The sequence below is a fragment of the Telmatherina bonti genome (genome assembly GCF_933228915.1).
Source record: "Telmatherina bonti genome assembly, chromosome: 19".
Taxonomy (NCBI): Eukaryota; Metazoa; Chordata; class Actinopteri; order Atheriniformes; family Telmatherinidae; genus Telmatherina; species Telmatherina bonti.
The window spans coordinates 33,338,350-33,357,831 of record NC_136617.1 but is presented as its reverse complement, the minus strand read 5'-3'; the positions used below and the strand labels follow the sequence as shown (position 1 = coordinate 33,357,831).

Here is a 19,482-nt window from a genome sequence, read left to right as displayed (position 1 = left end):
TAGGAACCGCCCACCGAGCTTCAATTCAGCTCTTCAGAAACCTATGGGTGATGTCACGGAGACTCCGCCCATCTTTTAAAATACAGTCTATGAGGCCGATGCACGGTCACTTTTGTGGAGTGGTGATGGTGACTTGTACTTAAATGGCTGCTGATTAGCCAGGTCTCAGGGTGCCCTCTGACCTTTGTGCTTGTATTTACTTTGTGAAGTGTCTTCATTTCCTCTTTCTTCATTCCATTCCTCTTTTCATTTCTGTTCACTCGCTAAAAGAAAAGAAAGAAATGGTACACGTATCAACTAAAAACAGGAAAATGAAACAAGAATCCCCATCTAAAGAACTTAGGTTGAAACTTTGCACATTTCAGTGAAAGATATTATTTGCAGTGATGTTTGGCTGTTGGACATTTGGCTAGAAGAGCCTTAGTGACTTCATTGCAGCAGAAATCCCTCCATACTGGCTAATCTAGCTGTTTGTAGCTGGATATAAAAAGGACATTGTCTCCATCTGTTCAGAGCTTTTCCAGATATTTCAGTGTTTGGCAGGGAATCAAAGTAGAAATAGTGACTGTTCAGCTTGAGATCTGACTGTTTTTTAATCAAATTAAAAAATATATAGATTGCCACTTCTTCCTCTCTTTCTGTGTTTTAGCTTTTAAAAGTCTGTGAAATCTTTGGGACGTCGCGCACTGTGCCTTATATCACCAACAGTTCCTCAGTGGTGTGTAACTCTTTTGGGTAAATCGTGATCTACAGAACTTTTAGATCCTGTCCAAGAGGCCGACAATTCTTCCACAAAATGTTCAGTATAGTTGTGTTTATTCAGAGACTCTGCATGTTAAATCCACAGCGAGCGATCCATGATAGCATCTTTATTTAATAGAAATAACATTAACAATAAAAAAAAAAAGCATAAGCACAACTGAGCCTATCCTGAAAAAATAATTATGTTGACTGGGATTAAAAGAGCTGAGTTTCTGCATGTATTTTCACATAAAAACCAAAAATAGAAAACACAGCTTGTAGTTTTACGGGTTAAAGGTGCAGCAGATATATATCTTAACACTTTCAATAAAGGACATTCATGTTGACATTCCTTAACTGTCCTTGCTTTGCTCTTTGCAGGTCCGTGGGGTCGTTGCATGGGGAGCGAATGTGGTCCGGGAGGCAGCCAGACTCGAGCGGTCTGGTGTTCCCATTCTGAGGGCTGGACGACTCTGCATACCAACTGCGAACAGGCAGAACAGCCAGACAACCAGCAGAGCTGTTTCAGAGTGTGTGACTGGCACAAAGACCTGTATGGCTGGCAGCTGGGTGCCTGGAACCAGTGTGTCCCAGTACAGATGCGCAGCTCTGGGTTGCAGCCCTCCACCGTGTGCTCTCGAGGAGAAGAAGGTATCCAGACCCGTGAGGTGGGCTGTGTTCAGAGAGCTGACGGTGAGCCTGCAGAAGATGCAATCTGTGAATACTTTGAGCCCAAACCACGGCTAGAACAGGCCTGTCTTATCCCGTGTCCTCAGGACTGTGTGGTGTCGGAGTTCAGCTCATGGACTTCATGTTCTAAAACTTGTGGCATAGGCCTAAAAAACCGAATCCGCCTAGTTCTCACACCACCACTGTTTGGGGGAGCACCTTGCCCAAATTTGACTGAATTCCAAACATGCCAGCCAGGAGTGTGTGAGGGAGAAGAGAGCCTTTACAGCCTTCGAGTGGGACCCTGGGGTCCCTGCTCCGTCCCACCATCACGGCAAGCCAGAGAAGCCAACCAGCCACTCGGGGAGAGTACCAAAAAATCCAGGAAAAGTTCTAAACTACCTAAAGAACGTAACGTCCTGTCCAGAGAGGGAAACAAGCAGACTGGAGAAAATGAAAAACAGCACAGAGACGAAGATAAAAAGTCAATGAAAGATGATAAATTATCCAGAGATGGCATCAGACCACCCAAAGCCAACAGAAAACTGGACAGAGCCGCCAGGAAACAAGACAGACTATCCCGGCAAGCAGATCAGCCCAAACGACTGAAGAAGGCTAAAAATAAGGGCAAAAAGGAGAAACTGAAAGGAGGAGTAAAAGAGAGGGTAAGACAGAGGGGAAAAGGAAAGGATCCGGAGACCAGAGAGCTCATGAAGAAGAAGAGGAATAAGAACCGTCAGAAGCAGCCAAGAGGAAAGTTTGGGGATCTGCAAGTTGGTTATCAGACCAGAGAAGTCATCTGTGTTCATAAAAATGGGAACGTCGAAGCTCTCAGGTAAGACACATTTAAAATATTTTGTTTTCAACAGTTTCCACACTTTAACACAGTGAAATAAACAACATTATTCTGCAATCATTCATTTCCAACATTTCCTTTAAGGTCTCTAAACTGCTACATAACAAAATAATATGAAACAAAGTAAAGTTAACATAAGATCTCATTCCAACTGAGCTCCTTCTGCTGTGCAGAATCAATAAATCCTATGTATCAACTCTGAATTTGTGTCAGAGAAAACAAATGGAAAAGGCTCCAGGGCCTCGACCTGGATGGGAGGCTGTTTGGATAAATCATGTTTTCAACCATAGAAGAGAATTTGGAAACCGAGAACAAACATCTAGCTAGCTTTGACTTCCAGCTATCTTTTAGGAGAATAAGTGATGTTGGCCTTTACCTACGCATATAGCATCATCCGTTTCAGCATCGCTGCCTTCGTATTCTCATGCGTCCCTAACTTTGGCATGATCGACAGTCAGTACATCCACTAGAGGGCAGTGTAGAGTCCAGAGCTCATCTCTGGTGACGCAGTTTCTGACAAGAAAAACATTCTTTCCTCCATGTCTGCATGTTTATGTTTAATCTTAGTAAGAGACATAAAAAGAAGGCAGTGCAGTAGATGGTGGTGGTCTGTGCCAACAAGCACACTGCGGCTTCTCTCTTTAACAAGTCGCAGGTTAGCTAAACTGCTCAACACTGCTCCCACAGTTTCCAGTTCTGTTAGACGGATCATCCACAAGAGCAATTAAAACAGACCAAATTAGGGACATACAGGATGCAGAGGACAAATGAAATGCTCCGCGCAGCAGAGATAAAGAAACAAGATCAGATTTCCAGAGTTAACGCTTCCTTTCACAGACATCTGAAAAGCTTAAACCTCATACTGACATGACTTTAAACAGTGAACGATACATTTAAAAAGTTGTTTCAGGGTTTTTAAACCCTGCAATGTGACATTACTGAACGCTGCTCAACTCGTCATGTAGCTGTAGCGCCGACCACAGTCATAAGCAATTATAAAACCGCAACATGAAATGATAACATTTAATGTCAGTGTTTCATTAGCTAAACATGACCAAAGACCCAAAGAAATGCAACACTTTCTCTGCCGTATGTTCCCGCTTTGCTTCCCTTCATGATCTCATGTTGGTTCCGACAGGATCCATATGGAAAGTCATCAGGTTAACTAGTCACAAGGGAATGTGACCCATAAACAATCCAACCATACAGGTGGGATTCTGTAGAGGTTAGTCGGAATAAAACTGTTTCAGCGCTTGAATCAGTTTCATGTTTACATATAAATATAGTATTCATTTTACAGTCGGACCCTGCGATGGACTGGCGAGCTGTCCAGGGTGTACCCTGCCTTTCGCCCTAAGACTGCTGGGATAGGCTCCAGCTTCCCGGCGACCCTGAATTGGATTAAGCAGTCAGGAAAATGAGTGAATGAATGAATTTTTACAGTCGTTCATGTCTAGAAAATTAGGCTGAAATGCAGCCAGCTGTCCTTACAACTCCATTTGGTTACTGTTACTGGTTTTGCTTAATGCTGGGTCCTCTCAAGCACTGGTGTTAAACTCCAGTCCTGGAGGGCCGGGATCCTGATTCCTGCTGGTGTTTGTTGTCTCCATGCTCCAACACATCTGACTGAAATTCATAAATAGGCTGACAATCAGCTTTGAATCAGCTGTGTTGGTAGAGGGAAACTCCAAAAACCAGTTGGATACTGGAATGCAGGACTGGAGTTTGACCCCCCCCGCTCTTTACCGGAACAGCTTCCTCTATGTTCTTCTCTGCTGCCAGTAACAGCGGGTGGAAATTATCGACCAACTGCCCATCTAACGTGTGTATGATGATGTGGCATCTCTTCACTTGTTCTGTGACTTCTGTAAACTGGTGGAATTTTACTTGACTGGCTGAACTGGTGCTGCCATCCTTCATGAGTTGACTGAAACACATATTTAGCTAGAATGTTTTGTCTGGCTCATCTCATCAGTTATGTGGTTTCATAAATGGCTTCTAGATATTTTTACCATTGTGATCTCATTGCTGAAGCTAAATCAACTGATAATGTGTCTTCATAAAGTTTATGTATCCGGTTACGCTGGCATTCGCAAATGACTGCAGTGCACTTTGTAAAATCTCTTTTGCTGCTGATGCTTTTAAAATAATCAATTTTCTTTCTTTGGAATATGTTAACCTTGTAAGATGCAGAAGCATTTCATGTTGGAAGCATCAGATCATCCTCATTGATTCTCATCTAACACTCAGGGTTGTGGTGTCACGGGAAAAGGATGTGAATACTTGTTTCTTCTTCTATAGCCGTAGTGGGAAACTCCGGTCTACTGTGGCCCTTGAGGACCAGAATTCCCACAATCCATTTACGGAAAGGTCACTGGTAGCCTATGCAGGTTTAATTGAGTCCACCCTCCCTGACAATCTAGTGTTAAGTTCATGTGTCTGTCTTGGTTGAGAATTAACATTTTGCAGCAGAAATCCTACTCAGTTAGAACTGTAGCTGAATCTATGGAATACACGTTTAGCTATAAGTTAAAGCTGCTCATATCCAGTGCTGTTGAGATGAACATGAAGCTGTTGTTCAGGTCATGTCATTCAGGTCAAATTCTGGCTCCCTCAGTCACGTATGTGTCCACCAAGCAGCAACCTCCGGTGGTAAAAAGTGAAGCCTATGCAGAAGTGCATAAAACTGCAGTTCCCCCTTCATCCACTAGGGGCTCCAAAACAGATCAACTCCCCATAGACTCCCATGTTAAAAGACCAACTTCACAGCAGAAATAAACATGTTCACAGCCTGGTAAAAAATTCCATTTTCAGTTTAATGTGTCAGGTTTACCTTCATGACAACTGTGGGGGGAGTGAATTTTTTTCTAACTCGTCCGTTTAAAAGTAATTTAATCTCAAAGTTCGGCATATTTAGGGGTGTGTCCTTTCGACTGACAGGTATCTGATCTCCCACTTCAAGTCAGAAGAACATAGAACAACCGCGGTTTTTAGCTCCTTACCTCCATTAGCTGGTTAGCTCCTGTTATCTCTGGGTTGGCTCAGGAAGCTCTTAGCTACAGGCAGCTCTGAGTTCGCTCGATGTCAATCATCCACCATGAAGCTCACAGCCCCCCTCTCAGCTCCACCTCTTTGCCTTTAATTGTATTTTCCGGGCGAGATGACACTATGACCCTGCCAAGATGGCAATGGTTGGAACCGCCCACCAAAATTAAATTCAGCTCTTCAGAAACCTATGGGTGACGTCACGGAGGCTCCATCCATCTTTCTATATACGGTCTATGGTGTCCACCAGAGGTGACAATTCCTGGTCCAGAAAGTAAAAGTCTTGTCCGGCAGCTGTTCCGACCAGTCACCAAACAAGCTGAATTTAATGAGCAGAGTTTATTTGCCAGGTAAACGAGCCTGTTGGTGAAAACACCTGTTCTAAATGTACAGGTAGATCCAAAAACATGGCAGGACCTTTACTTTCTGGACCAGGAAATGCCACCACTGGTGTCCATGTACACTGCTGCCGTTCTCCATGTGTTAGCTGTTAGTTGCCACTGACCTGAATGGGGCTGAAGACAGGGCAGCTGTAGGTCAGGAGGTAGAGCAGTCAGCTTGTGCCTGGGAAGTTGGGAGTTCAATTCAAGGCTTCCCCTGACTATGTGCTGAAGTGTCCTTGGGCAAGACATTGAACCCTAAGTTACCCCCTATCGTGGTGTTAGCGTGTATGTAAGTCGCTTTGGATAAAAGCATCTGCTAACTGACTGTAGAATAGAATAGAAGACAGCAACTGGGAAGCATGTTTACAGCCCGGTACAAAAATCCATTTTCGGTTTAATGGGTCAGCTCATAACAACTGTGGGGGGGAGTGAATTTTTTTTCAAAATTAAAAGTAATTTAATGCATATTTAGGGGCGTGTTCTTTTGATTGACAGGTACGCGATCTCCCGCTACAAGTAAGAAGAACGTAGAACAACTGCGGTTTTTAGCTGGTTAACAACGTGACTTAGCTTTAGCCCGCTTACCTCAGTTAGCTGGTTAGCTCCTTTTAGCTCCGGGTTAGCACGGTTCGCTCTTAGCTACAGGCAGCTCTGAGTTCGCTCGATGTCAATCATCCACCATGACGCTCACAGCCCCCCTCTCAGCTCCACCTCTTTGCCCACATTTATATTTTCCGGTCGAGACGACACGCATGCCCCTGCCAAGATGGCGACGGTAGGAACCGCCCACCGAGATACAATTCAGCTCTTCAGAAACCTACGGGTGACGTCACGGAGGCTCCGCTCATCTCTTTATATACTGTCTATACTCTCGCCCAATGATTGCTGGGATGGACTCCAGCTTCCCTGCGACGCTTAATTGCACTAAGCGGTCTGGATAATGAATGGATGAATAAAATAAATATAGCCTTTTCCTGCTGGCTGGAAGAAGCTCCTGCACTGTAGCCAGACCTGGGGGGGGGGGGTCCCTGCCATGATTAGGGTGGCGCCTGTTGTGGTCGTTGGTGGGCTGGTTCCTGGTGTGGAGGAATCCCCAAACTATTGTTTCCTCACTGCAGCATCGAGCCAGATGCTTTTATGTTTAATTTCATCAGTATTTTTATACCTACATGCAGTTAAGAAACAGAAAATAGAGGTTAGAGTTCATGTTGGGGTGGAATAGGGAGGGGGGGAGAAGGGGGGGTGTAACTGAAAGAGAAACCACAATATTGTTCAATGGCTTGATTTATGATGCAAAAGTTATTTTAGATGATGGAAAACACTTTGTGTTGAAGTTTGGGGTGAAAAGTGTTTTATAAATAAGATTTAATTTAAGAAAAATCAACCTTCATGTTCATCTACAGACCTGTGTGAATAAACTGTCCAGTGGAGAGGGATGGATATCTCCCAGTTTCAGCCCCAGACCAGTGTTGTTATGATGCTGGTAGATAAAAGGGGAAGGATAAATGGAAATTCCTTGGATATCACAATGTTCTAATCACTTATGACAACTAAAAGTTCCTCGTCCCTGGATTTGGACGTGTGAACATCTCTGTGATTTCGGCAGCAGTCCGAAATCACAGAGACATCAGTCTCCAGATCCTGGATCTGATTCTGGCTCCAGCATCTGAATCTGAGCCGATGCTGAGCTTGGAAACTGTTTGACACAAACATCCATCATTTCCACGCTGTGGGGACGCTGACACAGAGGTTGTTCATCAACATCACCTCGTTGTCCTGGTTTGACCGGAGACTTCCGTCTGGTCCTCTGCCTCTCCACTCGTCCCCCAGGACAAACCTCTCTCTCTTATTGTAAATATTTACAACTTATTTGAGCTTCCGATGGTTAAAAAGCTACTCTAGAGGTTAAGAATTAATGAGCTGTGAGCTCACTGACAGATTTTCACAAGGAAGGGCTTTTAGAGTCCTGCAAGCTTTTCTGTTAAGAAAAACGTATTTATTTACAATCATTCATGAACCTTTGGCTGTAAAACGTTATGAAAATACCGTGTCTGTGTGTTGACTCCAAATGAGGCAAAGATTAGATCTGAGGCGCCTGTGATTCATTTTCCTGTAATTTCTGAAGGAAACCAGCCTCTGGTCTGAGACAATGAGTCCAAACTGTGTGTAAAATGAGGGGGACTCCAAGTGTGGGTTAAAGTAAATGTATATTTTTATTTTTGTTTATTTAGCCAATCTTTCACCAGGAAATCCCGTCGAGATCCAAGGGCCGTTCAAAAACACAATAAACAAGTGGCCATCACAGTTAACAACGTAGTTACAACAGAAACAGTTAAAATAAAATAAAAATAAAAAACTAAAGTAAATTTAAGCACCAGATGAGAGAACGCATCTCTGGGGCATTCAGTGGTCTGATGGTATGAAATGATTTCTGTTGTAGTCTGTAGGAACACAATACTGGAATATTATTCTCCCACTCTGAACAAACATGGAGGATGGCCAAAGTGCAGAAACAATTATATTTTTATTTTATTATTAATTTGTTCCAGTGTCAGCAGTGACAGGTTGCCAGATCAGACCATCCTCTGAGGTCTGAGTCTGATGTGTTTATCCAACACATCCTCTGCTCTGCACCAACATAGGAAGGGAGGAAGAAACTGGTTGATGTCCTGGTTGTGTGACGATCACAAAGCGGCTGATTCTGACTGAGATGAGGATTAAAACCAGGACAAACGCTGCAGAACCATGTAAACAGACCCAAACGGTACTAAATGGTTCATGAATCTTACAGTTGTGTGTAAACATGTCAGGAAGCCAACAGCATGTCGATGATGGACACAGCGATCAGCTGACAGTCGCAGAATCCAGGGACAGACCCGTCATTCACTTAGAGACACCATGAGGGTCCAGAAGAACCCGAAGACCAGGATATCACAAGAGATCCTTCAATAAGACAGAAGTCTTCCAGAGTTTCTGTCCCACCGTGACGAGACAGACGTCTCTGTAACCAGCAGAGTCTCTGCTTCCACACGGCTTCTTGTTAGTGAGGAGAAAAGATGAGAATCTCTGAGTAACTCTGATGTTTTAAACAGTAACTCTTGTTCTGAACAAGCAGAACATGTCTGCTTGGTGATGGAACTGTGTCTGGTTTGGACCCCAGTGCTCGCTGGCCTTTCAGCTGAAGTTTTTGCCGTCATTTTGGAATGCTACAGGTTTGGATTGCTGCTTTTATGGTGTGTGCAAAGACCTTCTGGACTTCATGGTGTGACCAGAACAGGGCGTCCTGTTGGGGTCATTATCTCCTCGTTGGGTGGAGGTTTGTCTTTCAGGGTTTGGATTTCCTGGTCTCGCTGGAAAACTGTGGCATGTTTTGGTCAAAGTATCTGTTCAAGTCTCTGCACCTTTTCTGCAGTATTATCTGCTTTGAGATCTTTTTTTCAGTGTCTTTTGGTTTCCTTGTATTTTCTTTGTAAACTGAAAATGTAAAATCGTGGTTGTGAGTAAAGATGTAAAACCTGCAGCAGCTCCATTAAAGTCTATTTATTTCTATCTTCTCCAGCTTATGCTCCCAGGAGACTCTACCGGTAACCTTCCAGGGGTGCATCATTCCCAGAGACTGTGACGTGACTGAATGGTCCGAATGGTCGGCCTGCTCCAAGGAGTGCTATGACCCCAACGGACCCACGGGGGAACGCACTCGGACCAGAAAAGTCAGCCAGTTTCCGATAGGTGGAGGAGAAGACTGTCCAGAGCTGGAGGAGGAGGAGCCATGCAGCCCCCAGGGAGAAGCCGTCCCACCATGCATTGTGTAAGGACAACACAGATGCATTTGTTTAGAAAACTGAACAACCACTCAACATCAGACCAGAAGAATTATGTCAACAGTTTCTCAGGATGGTGGCGTGTGACTGCGTTGTAAACTGTGAGGAATAGTTTACAGGTCATGTGATCTACCGAAGTTTTCCAGACATTAATATCCTGTCCAGGTTTACAATCCAGCCACAAAAGCTGTTTATTCTAAGACTCTAGATGCTAAATGCACAACGATCCATGATAACACCATTATTTATCACATTTTCATCATAAAAAATGTTGCTAGGAGACTCATATTTTCACCTGAACACGATGATGAAGCCACTTCCTGGCAAACTGATCGTAGCTACCGTGCAGTCATGAGCAAATATCAACACTTGAGCAGAAAAGAAGGAAAAATAATGTTCCTCCATGTCTGGAGTAAAGCCAAGAGTAAAGTTTTAAATGCATGGTGGTGTCAAAGATCAGCTGAGTTGGAGAAGGTTTAGTGAGGGTAGCAGGGAAATGGCAGCATAGATGATTTAAATAGCAAAAAAAAAGCAACTGTGTAAACATGTAAATAGTGTGTGTTGTGTGTGTGTGTGTGTGTGTGTGCGCGTTTCAGATGTAAGGGAATGATGTGCAGATGACAAAAGCTTGGTCATTGCTGATCTGTGTGTTATTTCTACAAGCTGCTGTTTTCTTCTTCTGGTTGCTCTTTATGCTGCTTTATCTATTCATACATTTATTTTACATAATTTCAGCCTCAGAATCTGACAGCTGAGGCTGAAAACATGTCTGCATGGAAACATCATGTCTACATGGAAACAGCATGTCTGCATGGAGACATCATGTCTGCATGGAGACATCATGTCTGCATGGAAACATCATGTCTGCATGGAAACATCATGTCTGCATGGAAACATCATGTCTGCATGGAAACAGCATGTCTGCATGGAGACATCATGTCTGCATGGAGACATCATGTCTGCATGGAAACATCATGTCTGCATGGAAACATCATGTCTGCATGGAAACATCATGTCTGCATGGAAAGATCATGTCTGTATGGAAACATCATGTCTGCATGGAAACATCATGTCTGCATGGAAACATCATGTCTGCATGGAAACATCATGTCTGCATGGAAAGATCATGTCTGTATGGAAACATCATGTCTGCATGGAAACATCATGTCTGCATGGAAACATCATGTCTGTATGGAAACATCATGTCTGCATGGAAACATCATGTCTGCATGGAAACATCATGTCTGCATGGAAACATCATGTCTACATGGAAACATCATGTCTGCATGGAAACATCATGTCTGCATGGAAACATCATGTCTGCATGGAAACATCATGTCTGTATGGAAACATCATGTCTGCATGGAAACATCATGTCTGCATGGAAACATCATGTCTGCATGGAAACATCATGTCTACATGGAAACATGTCTGCTGACTGGGATTAAGAAAGCTGGGTTTCTACATTTATGCTTTACATTAAAAACCCCAAAACAAAACAAACAATCAATCAAACAAAAAAGCAAGTAAACCAGTAGGAACAACTGGCTTAGAGTTTGAAGGGTTAATGATGTCTGATGTCAGCGTGATTCTCCTTATATCGTCAGCTACAACTGGAAGACGACCGAGTGGACAGAGTGTCGGGTGGATGTGCTGCTGAGCCAGCAGGACCGTCGGCGTGGAAACCAGACAGGCTTGTGTGGCGGTGGCATCCAGAGACGGGAAGTCTATTGTGTTCAGGCCAGTGTTGAAATACCGGCCAATCTGAGCCCACTCAGGAGCAAAGAAGGTACATTTCCCCCAATTCCTCTTTTCCATTGATCTATCTATATTTATATATCTCTATCTCTCTCTCTCTATATATATATATATATATATCTCTATCTATCTATCTCTATCTATCTATCTATCTCTAGATATCTCTATCTCTATATATCTCTAGATATCTCTATCTATCTATCTCTATCTATCTCTAGATATCTATCTATCTCTAGATATCTATATCTATCTCTAGATATATCTATATCTATCTATCTCTAGATATCTCTATCTCTATATATCTCTAGATATCTCTATCTCTATCTATCTATCTCTATCTATCTCTAGATATCTATCTATCTCTAGATATATCTATATCTATCTATCTATAGATATAGATATATCTATAGATATATATCTATATAGATATATATCTATATCTATATAGATATATATCTATATCTATATATCTATATCTCTATAGATATATCTATATCTCTATAGATATATCTATATCTCTATAGACATATCTATATCTATAGACATATCTATATCTATAGACATATCTATATCTATAGATATAGATATATCTATAGATATATATATATATCTATCTCTATATATATATATATATATATATATATATATATATATATATATATATATATATATATATATATATATATATGAATATAGATATAGATATATAAATCTAGATATACATGTCCTTTTTCCTATTTTTTTGGACAGTTTTGTTGTCCAACGCAGATTTTGTTTGGCAGCTGGTGCCTCTTTTATCCCGGCGTTAAGGATCTAAGCCAGCTGAGGTGTTGATTTTATTACAGGGTGAAAACACTGTAGACTTGCTGACTGGTCAGAGAACTGCCACATGTAGACACATCAAACATAACTGGATTAGTGCTGGACGCCTACATGAATCAGGTCCTTGTACAGAGATGAAGGGTATGTGTGTGTGTCTGTGTGTGTCTGAAGGTTATAAAGCCAGTATAAGACACTTGCTTACATCATATGTGTTTCTAATGATTTTCATATGATATTCATTACATATGATGTATATTCCAGTGTATGGTATTTTAGATGCCACTGATTCTGCAGTTTCTTATTTCTTGATTCAAAGTGTTGGAGATTCATCCAGTACTCACAACAATTAGGAACATTTTATCAGATTTTTATTTCCATTTACTATAACCTGCTCAGTCTTTAACAGACACCATGTAAACACAGAGACACGGTTACCGTGTGGTTAATAACTACCCTCCAGCCTGGAGATGTGGTCCTGCAGAGGCTCTTACTGGCTCACCTCCTACGCTTGTCAACACCTTTCAGGACCCGATACAGTTTGCTTTTCGTTATGGGCTTCAGAGAGCCCACTGTCGTCTGGTCCAATCAGGCAGCACTTTAATACAATACAATAAAACTTTATTTATATTGCACTTTAAAAACAACAATGTTTACCAAAGTGCCACAGTGTAGGGGGTTAAGAAACAAACAAACAAACAGAATAAATAACATACACGAGGAAATTTAAAAAAAAAAAAAAAAAAAGTACTGTCATCTAAAAGCCATTAAAAATAAAAGCAATCTAAATAAATCAGATCTAAAAAGCCAGCTTAAACAAATAGGTCTTCAGGAAAGATTTAAAAGCAGATACAGAGGAGGATCATAAGAATCATCTTTCTTTTTTCAAGTGCTTTTAGATCAATTCAGCAGCGCTGTTTTGTGAGAAGCTCCATAAATTCCAGATGGAGACCTCCACAACCAATAATTATTATTATTATTAACAACAACAACAACAACAACAACAATTATAATATTATTAGGTCAGCTCCAAATGTGATCTTTAATTCTAACCCAAATGAGGAAATTGTTCTTCATATTCTTCTCGGTCAGACATCAAAATTGATGAAATACAGAGGTCTTTATCCATAAACATATATCATGGAAAGCTGGGGCGCTCCAGGGTGGGGTCGACTAGAGTGACACACATCAGTTCAGCTTTTAAGCTGATCCAGGCCTACAAACATCCAAATCTCGTGTATTTGTAGATTTTCCAAGTGTTCCTTTTCTAAAAGTTTTAACTTGCATTCTTATTAAACGGCAACGGCACTAAATGTTGATTAAAAAGGTTACTGTTTGAAAGGAACAGCCAAACAAAATAAACAAACAAATTTACAGTTTTTTTTTTTTGTTTTATTTCCGACCCTTTTGGATAATTTAACACGTCTCAGTTGATCCTGACGGGACGGTTAGGTGGAAAACCGAGCTTCCTTACTGGAAGTCCTGGATTCTGCTCCCTCTGAGGAAGACTACCACTACGTTTGTCAGCAGTCCTCAGTCCTTATGCTAAAAGGAAGCATCAGTACTGAAGGAATATTGAGGTTCCAGAGCTGGAATGATGACCAGAGAAACTTCTCTAATGTTTAACTCCTTAACTTAAGTTTTCTTCATCTTCACACTGTAACATTAACATCATGTGAAGCATGTTCCAGGAGGATGGTGTCATTGATCCACTCTGTGTGTTTGTAGCATCCCGGCCTGTGGACAGCGCTCTGTGTCTGGCCATTCCTCCAAACACCACCCAGCTGTGCCATATCAAGTGTCCTGTTGAGTGCCAGGTGTCTTCGTGGAGCGCCTGGGGACCTTGTACCTATGAAAACTGTCAGGACCAGTCCACTAAGAAAGGTAGGAACTCACCGTTAAACCGTAGATTTACTAAGGAAGCTCTGTAGGACTCTCCTTTTAATGTTCAAAGTCTTTTCCCATAAGTTAAATGATTATGTTTTCAAAACGGAGAGAAAAGTGTCAACAAAGAGTCCATTTTCTGCGCTTTGTGCTAGTTAGTTGTTAATCATGAGGATTTATCTGGGAACCAGAACCCCATCATTTTCCACATCTTAATCTTTTATTATTTCATCTCTGGCAGGGTTCAAAATGAGGAAGAGGAAGATCGTCAACGAGCCCACTGGAGGGATTGGGAACTGCCCCCATCTAGTGGAAGCAATACCATGTGAAGACCCCAGCTGCTACACCTGGCTGGTGGCTAAACTGGAGGAGTGTATCCCTGATAACGAGAAGGAATGTGGACCCGGAACTCGGATCCCCCAGGTCCAGTGTGTCAACAGCGATGGTGAGAAAACACAGCAGAGAAACCAAACTATTTGGATTGCAGATCTTTATGTATCACATGGTCTAAATGAAAGCCATCATCTAGATTTAACTCAGCAAACAGGCTGGAGCTTCCTGCTGGATAATTCCTGCATGGAAGACTTACCTGCAACAAACCAGTCCTGTGACCAGCTGGGAGGGCAACCTGTGGTCATGTCAAAATGCTACATCATTTTGGCATCAAGCAGATAAAAACCCCTACAGGGATGTGGAATTACTAAAACTGGATTAAGAACCAACCAAAGCACTAAAACCTGGACAGATGGTGGAAAACCATCATCGTTCAGGAATAAATGATGCTGATGGTGATCATCCTGAAATCAAACCAAACCAGAGAGACTGGACTCTGAAACTGGAACAAGGTCACATGGTCTGAAGAGTCCAGATCGACCCTGTTCCAGACTCATCATGTGGTCTGAAGAGTCCAGCTCGACCCTGTTCCAGACTCATCATGTGGTCTGATGTAGTCCAGACTGACCCTGTTCCAGACTCATCATGTGGTCTGATGTAGTCCAGACTGACCCTGTTCCAGACTCATCATGTGGTCTGATGTAGTCCAGACTGACCCTGTTCCAGACTCATCATGTGGTCTGATGTAGTCCAGACTGACCCTGTTCCAGACTCATCATGCGGTCTGATGTAGTCCAGACTGACCCTGTTCCAGACTCATCATGCGGTCTGATGTAGTCCAGACTGACCCTGTTCCAGACTCATCATGTGGTCTGATGTAGTCCAGACTGACCCTGTTCCAGACTCATCATGTGGTCTGATGTAGTCCAGATTGACCCTGTTCCAGACTCATCATGTGGTCTGATGTAGTCCAGATTGACCCTGTTCCAGACTCATCATGTGGTCTGATGTAGTCCAGATCAACCCTGTTCCAGACTCATCATGTGGTCTGATGTAGTCCAGACTGACCCTGTTCCAGACTCATCATGTGGTCTGATGTAGTCCAGATCGACCCTGTTCCAGACTCATCATGTGGTCTGATGTAGTCCAGATCGACCCAGTTCCAGACTCATCATGTGGTCTGATGTAGTCCAGATTGACCCAGTTCCAGACTCATCATGTGGTCTGATGTAGTCCAGATTGACCCAGTTCCAGACTCATCATGTGGTCTGATGTAGTCCAGACTGACCCTGTTCCAGACTCATCATGTGGTCTGATGTAGTCCAGACTGACCCTGTTCCAGACTCATCACGTGGTCTGATGTAGTCCAGACTGACCCTGTTCCAGACTCATCATGCGGTCTGATGTAGTCCAGACTGACCCTGTTCCAGACTCATGTGGTCTGATGTAGTCCAGACTGACCCTGTTCCAGACTCATGTGGTCTGATGTAGTCCAGATCGACCCTGTTCCAGACTCATCATGTGGTCTGATGTAGTCCAGACTGACCCTGTTCCAGACTCATCATGTGGTCTGATGTAGTCCAGACTGACCCTGTTCCAGACTCATGTGGTCTGATGTAGTCCAGATCGACCCTGTTCCAGACTCATCATGCGGTCTGATGTAGTCCAGACTGACCCTGTTCCAGACTCATGTGGTCTGATGTAGTCCAGACTGACCCTGTTCCAGACTCATCATGTGGTCTGATGTAGTCCAGACTGACCCTGTTCCAGACTCATCATGTGGTCTGATGTAGTCCAGACTGACCCTGTTCCAGACTCATCATGCGGTCTGATGTAGTCCAGACTGACCCTGTTCCAGACTCATCATGTGGTCTGATGTAGTCCAGATCGACCCTGTTCCAGACTCATCATGCGGTCTGATGTAGTCCAGACTGACCCTGTTCCAGACTCATCATGTGGTCTGATGTAGTCCAGACTGACCCTGTTCCAGACTCATCACGTGGTCTGATGTAGTCCAGACTGACCCTGTTCCAGACTCATCATGTGGTCTGATGTAGTCCAGACTGACCCTGTTCCAGACTCATCATGTGGTCTGATGTAGTCCAGACTGACCCTGTTCCAGACTCATCACGTGGTCTGATGTAGTCCAGACTGACCCTGTTCCAGACTCATCATGTGGTCTGATGTAGTCCAGACTGACCCTGTTCCAGACTCATCATGTGGTCTGATGTAGTCCAGATCGACCCTGTTTCAGACTCATCATGTGGTCTGATGTAGTCCAGACTGACCCTGTTCCAGACTCATCATGTGGTCTGATGTAGTCCAGACTGACCCTGTTCCAGACTCATCATGTGGTCTGATGTAGTCCAGACTGACCCTGTTCCAGACTCATCATGTGGTCTGATGTAGTCCAGACTGACCCTGTTCCAGACTCATCACGTGGTCTGATGTAGTCCAGATTGACCCTGTTCCAGACTCATCACGTGGTCTGATGTAGTCCAGATTGACCCTGTTCCAGACTCATCATGTGGTCTGATGTAGTCCAGATCGACCCTGTTCCAGACTCATCATGTGGTCTGATGTAGTCCAGATCGACCCTGTTCCAGACTCATCATGTGGTCTGATGTAGTCCAGATTGACCCTGTTCCAGACTCATCATGTGGTCTGATGTAGTCCAGATTGACCCTGTTCCAGACTCATCATGTGGTCTGATGTAGTCCAGACTGACCCTGTTCCAGACTCATCATGTGGTCTGATGTAGTCCAGATCGACCCTGTTCCAGACTCATCATGTGGTCTGATGTAGTCCAGATCGACCCTGTTCCAGACTCATCATGTGGTCTGATGTAGTCCAGACTGACCCTGTTCCAGACTCATCATGTGGTCTGATGTAGTCCAGACTGACCCTGTTCCAGACTCATCATGTGGTCTGATGTAGTCCAGACTTACCCTGTTCCAGACTCATCATGCGGTCTGATGTAGTCCAGACTGACCCTGTTCCAGACTCATCATGTGGTCTGAAGAGTCCAGATCGACCCTGTTCCAGACTCATCATGCGGTCTGATGTAGTCCAGATTGACCCTGTTCCAGACTCATCATGTGGTCTGATGTAGTCCAGACTGACCCTGTTCCAGACTCATCACGTGGTCTGATGTAGTCCAGACTGACCCTGTTCCAGACTCATCACGTGGTCTGATGTAGTCCAGACTGACCCTGTTCCAGACTCATCACGTGGTCTGATGTAGTCCAGACTGACCCTGTTCCAGACTCATCATGTGGTCTGATGTAGTCCAGACTGACCCTGTTCCAGACTCATCACGTGGTCTGATGTAGTCCAGACTGACCCTGTTCCAGACTCATCATGTGGTCTGATGTAGTCCAGACTGACCCTGTTCCAGACTCATCACGTGGTCTGATGTAGTCCAGACTGACCCTGTTCCAGACTCATCATGTGGTCTGATGTAGTCCAGACTGACCCTGTTCCAGACTCATCACGTGGTCTGATGTAGTCCAGACTGACCCTGTTCCAGACTCATCATGTGGTCTGATGTAATCCAGATCGACCCTGTTCCAGACTCATCATGTGGTCTGATGTAGTCCAGATTGACCCTGTTCCAGACTCATCATGTGGTCTGATGTAGTCCAGATCAACCCTGTTCCAGACTCATCATGTGGTCTGATGTAGTCCAGACTGACCCTGTTCCAGACTCATCATGTGGTCTGATGTAGTCCAGACTGACCCTGTTCCAGACTCATCATGTGGTCTGATGTAGTCCAGATTGACCCTGTTCCAGACTCATCATGTGGTCTGATGTAGTCCAGACTGACCCTGTTCCAGACTCATCATGTGGTCTGATGTAGTCCAGACTGACCCTGTTCCAGACTCATCATGTGGTCTGAAGAGTCCAAATCGACCCTGTTCCAGACTCATCATGTGGTCTGATGTAGTCCAGACTGACCCTGTTCCAGACTCATCATGTGGTCTGATGTAGTCCAGACTGACCCTGTTCCAGACTCATCATGTGGTCTGAAGAGTCCAAATCGACCCTGTTCCAGACTCATCATGTGGTCTGATGTAGTCCAGACTGACCCTGTTCCAGACTCATCATGTGGTCTGAAGAGTCCAAATCGACCCTGTTCCAGACTCATCATGTGGTCTGATGTAGTCCAGACTGACCCTGTTCCAGACTCATCATGTGGTCTGAAGAGTCCAAATCGACCCTGTTCCAGACTCATCATGTGGTCTATGTAGTCCAGACTGACCCTGTTCCAGACTCATCATGTGGTCTGAAGAGTCCAAATCGACCCTGTTCCAGACTCATCATGTGGTCTGATGTAGTCCAGACTGACCCAGTTCCAGACTCATCATGCGGTCTGATGTAGTCCAGACTGACCCTGTTCCAGACTCATCATGTGGTCTGATGTAGTCCAGACTGACCCTGTTCCAGACTCATCATGCGGTCTGATGTAGTCCAGATTGACCCTGTTCCAGACTCATCATGCGGTCTGATGTAGTCCAGATTGACCCTGTTCCAGACTCATCATGTGGTCTGATGTAGTCCAGACTGACCCTGTTCCAGACTCATCATGTGGTCTGATGTAGTCCAGACTGACCCTGTTCCAGACTCATCATGTGGTCTGATGTAGTCCAGACTGACCCTGTTCCAGACTCATCACGTGGTCTGATGTAGTCCAGACTGACCCTGTTCCAGACTCATCACGTGGTCTGATGTAGTCCAGACTGACCCTGTTCCAGACTCATCATGTGGTCTGATGTAGTCCAGACTGACCCTGTTCCAGACTCATCACGTGGTCTGATGTAGTCCAGACTGACCCTGTTCCAGACTCATCACGTGGTCTGATGTAGTCCAGACTGACCCTGTTCCAGACTCATCACGTGGTCTGATGTAGTCCAGACTGACCCTGTTCCAGACTCATCATGCGGTCTGATGTAGTCCAGACTGACCCTGTTCCAGACTCATCATGTGGTCTGATGTAGTCCAGATCGACCCTGTTCCAGACTCATCATGTGGTCTGATGTAGTCCAGATTGACCCTGTTCCAGACTCATCATGTGGTCTGATGTAGTCCAGATCAACCCTGTTCCAGACTCATCATGTGGTCTGATGTAGTCCAGACTGACCCTGTTCCAGACTCATCATGTGGTCTGATGTA

At 44.0% G+C, this 19,482-nt stretch overlaps 1 protein-coding gene across 1 annotated transcript in view; it reads left to right on the top strand.

The window, feature by feature from the left end:
- thsd7aa (thrombospondin, type I, domain containing 7Aa) overlaps positions 1–19,482 on the top strand; it is a gene marked incomplete at both ends in the record, with an annotated part of 109,372 nt that overhangs the window by 37,629 nt on the left and 52,261 nt on the right. The window contains 5 exons of the mRNA XM_079259088.1: positions 1,123–2,245; positions 9,254–9,502; positions 11,123–11,304; positions 13,821–13,976; positions 14,218–14,421. Coding sequence (XP_079115214.1) covers positions 1,123–2,245; positions 9,254–9,502; positions 11,123–11,304; positions 13,821–13,976; positions 14,218–14,421 — 1,914 coding nt within the window. The remainder of the gene's footprint in view (positions 1–1,122; positions 2,246–9,253; positions 9,503–11,122; positions 11,305–13,820; positions 13,977–14,217; positions 14,422–19,482) is intronic.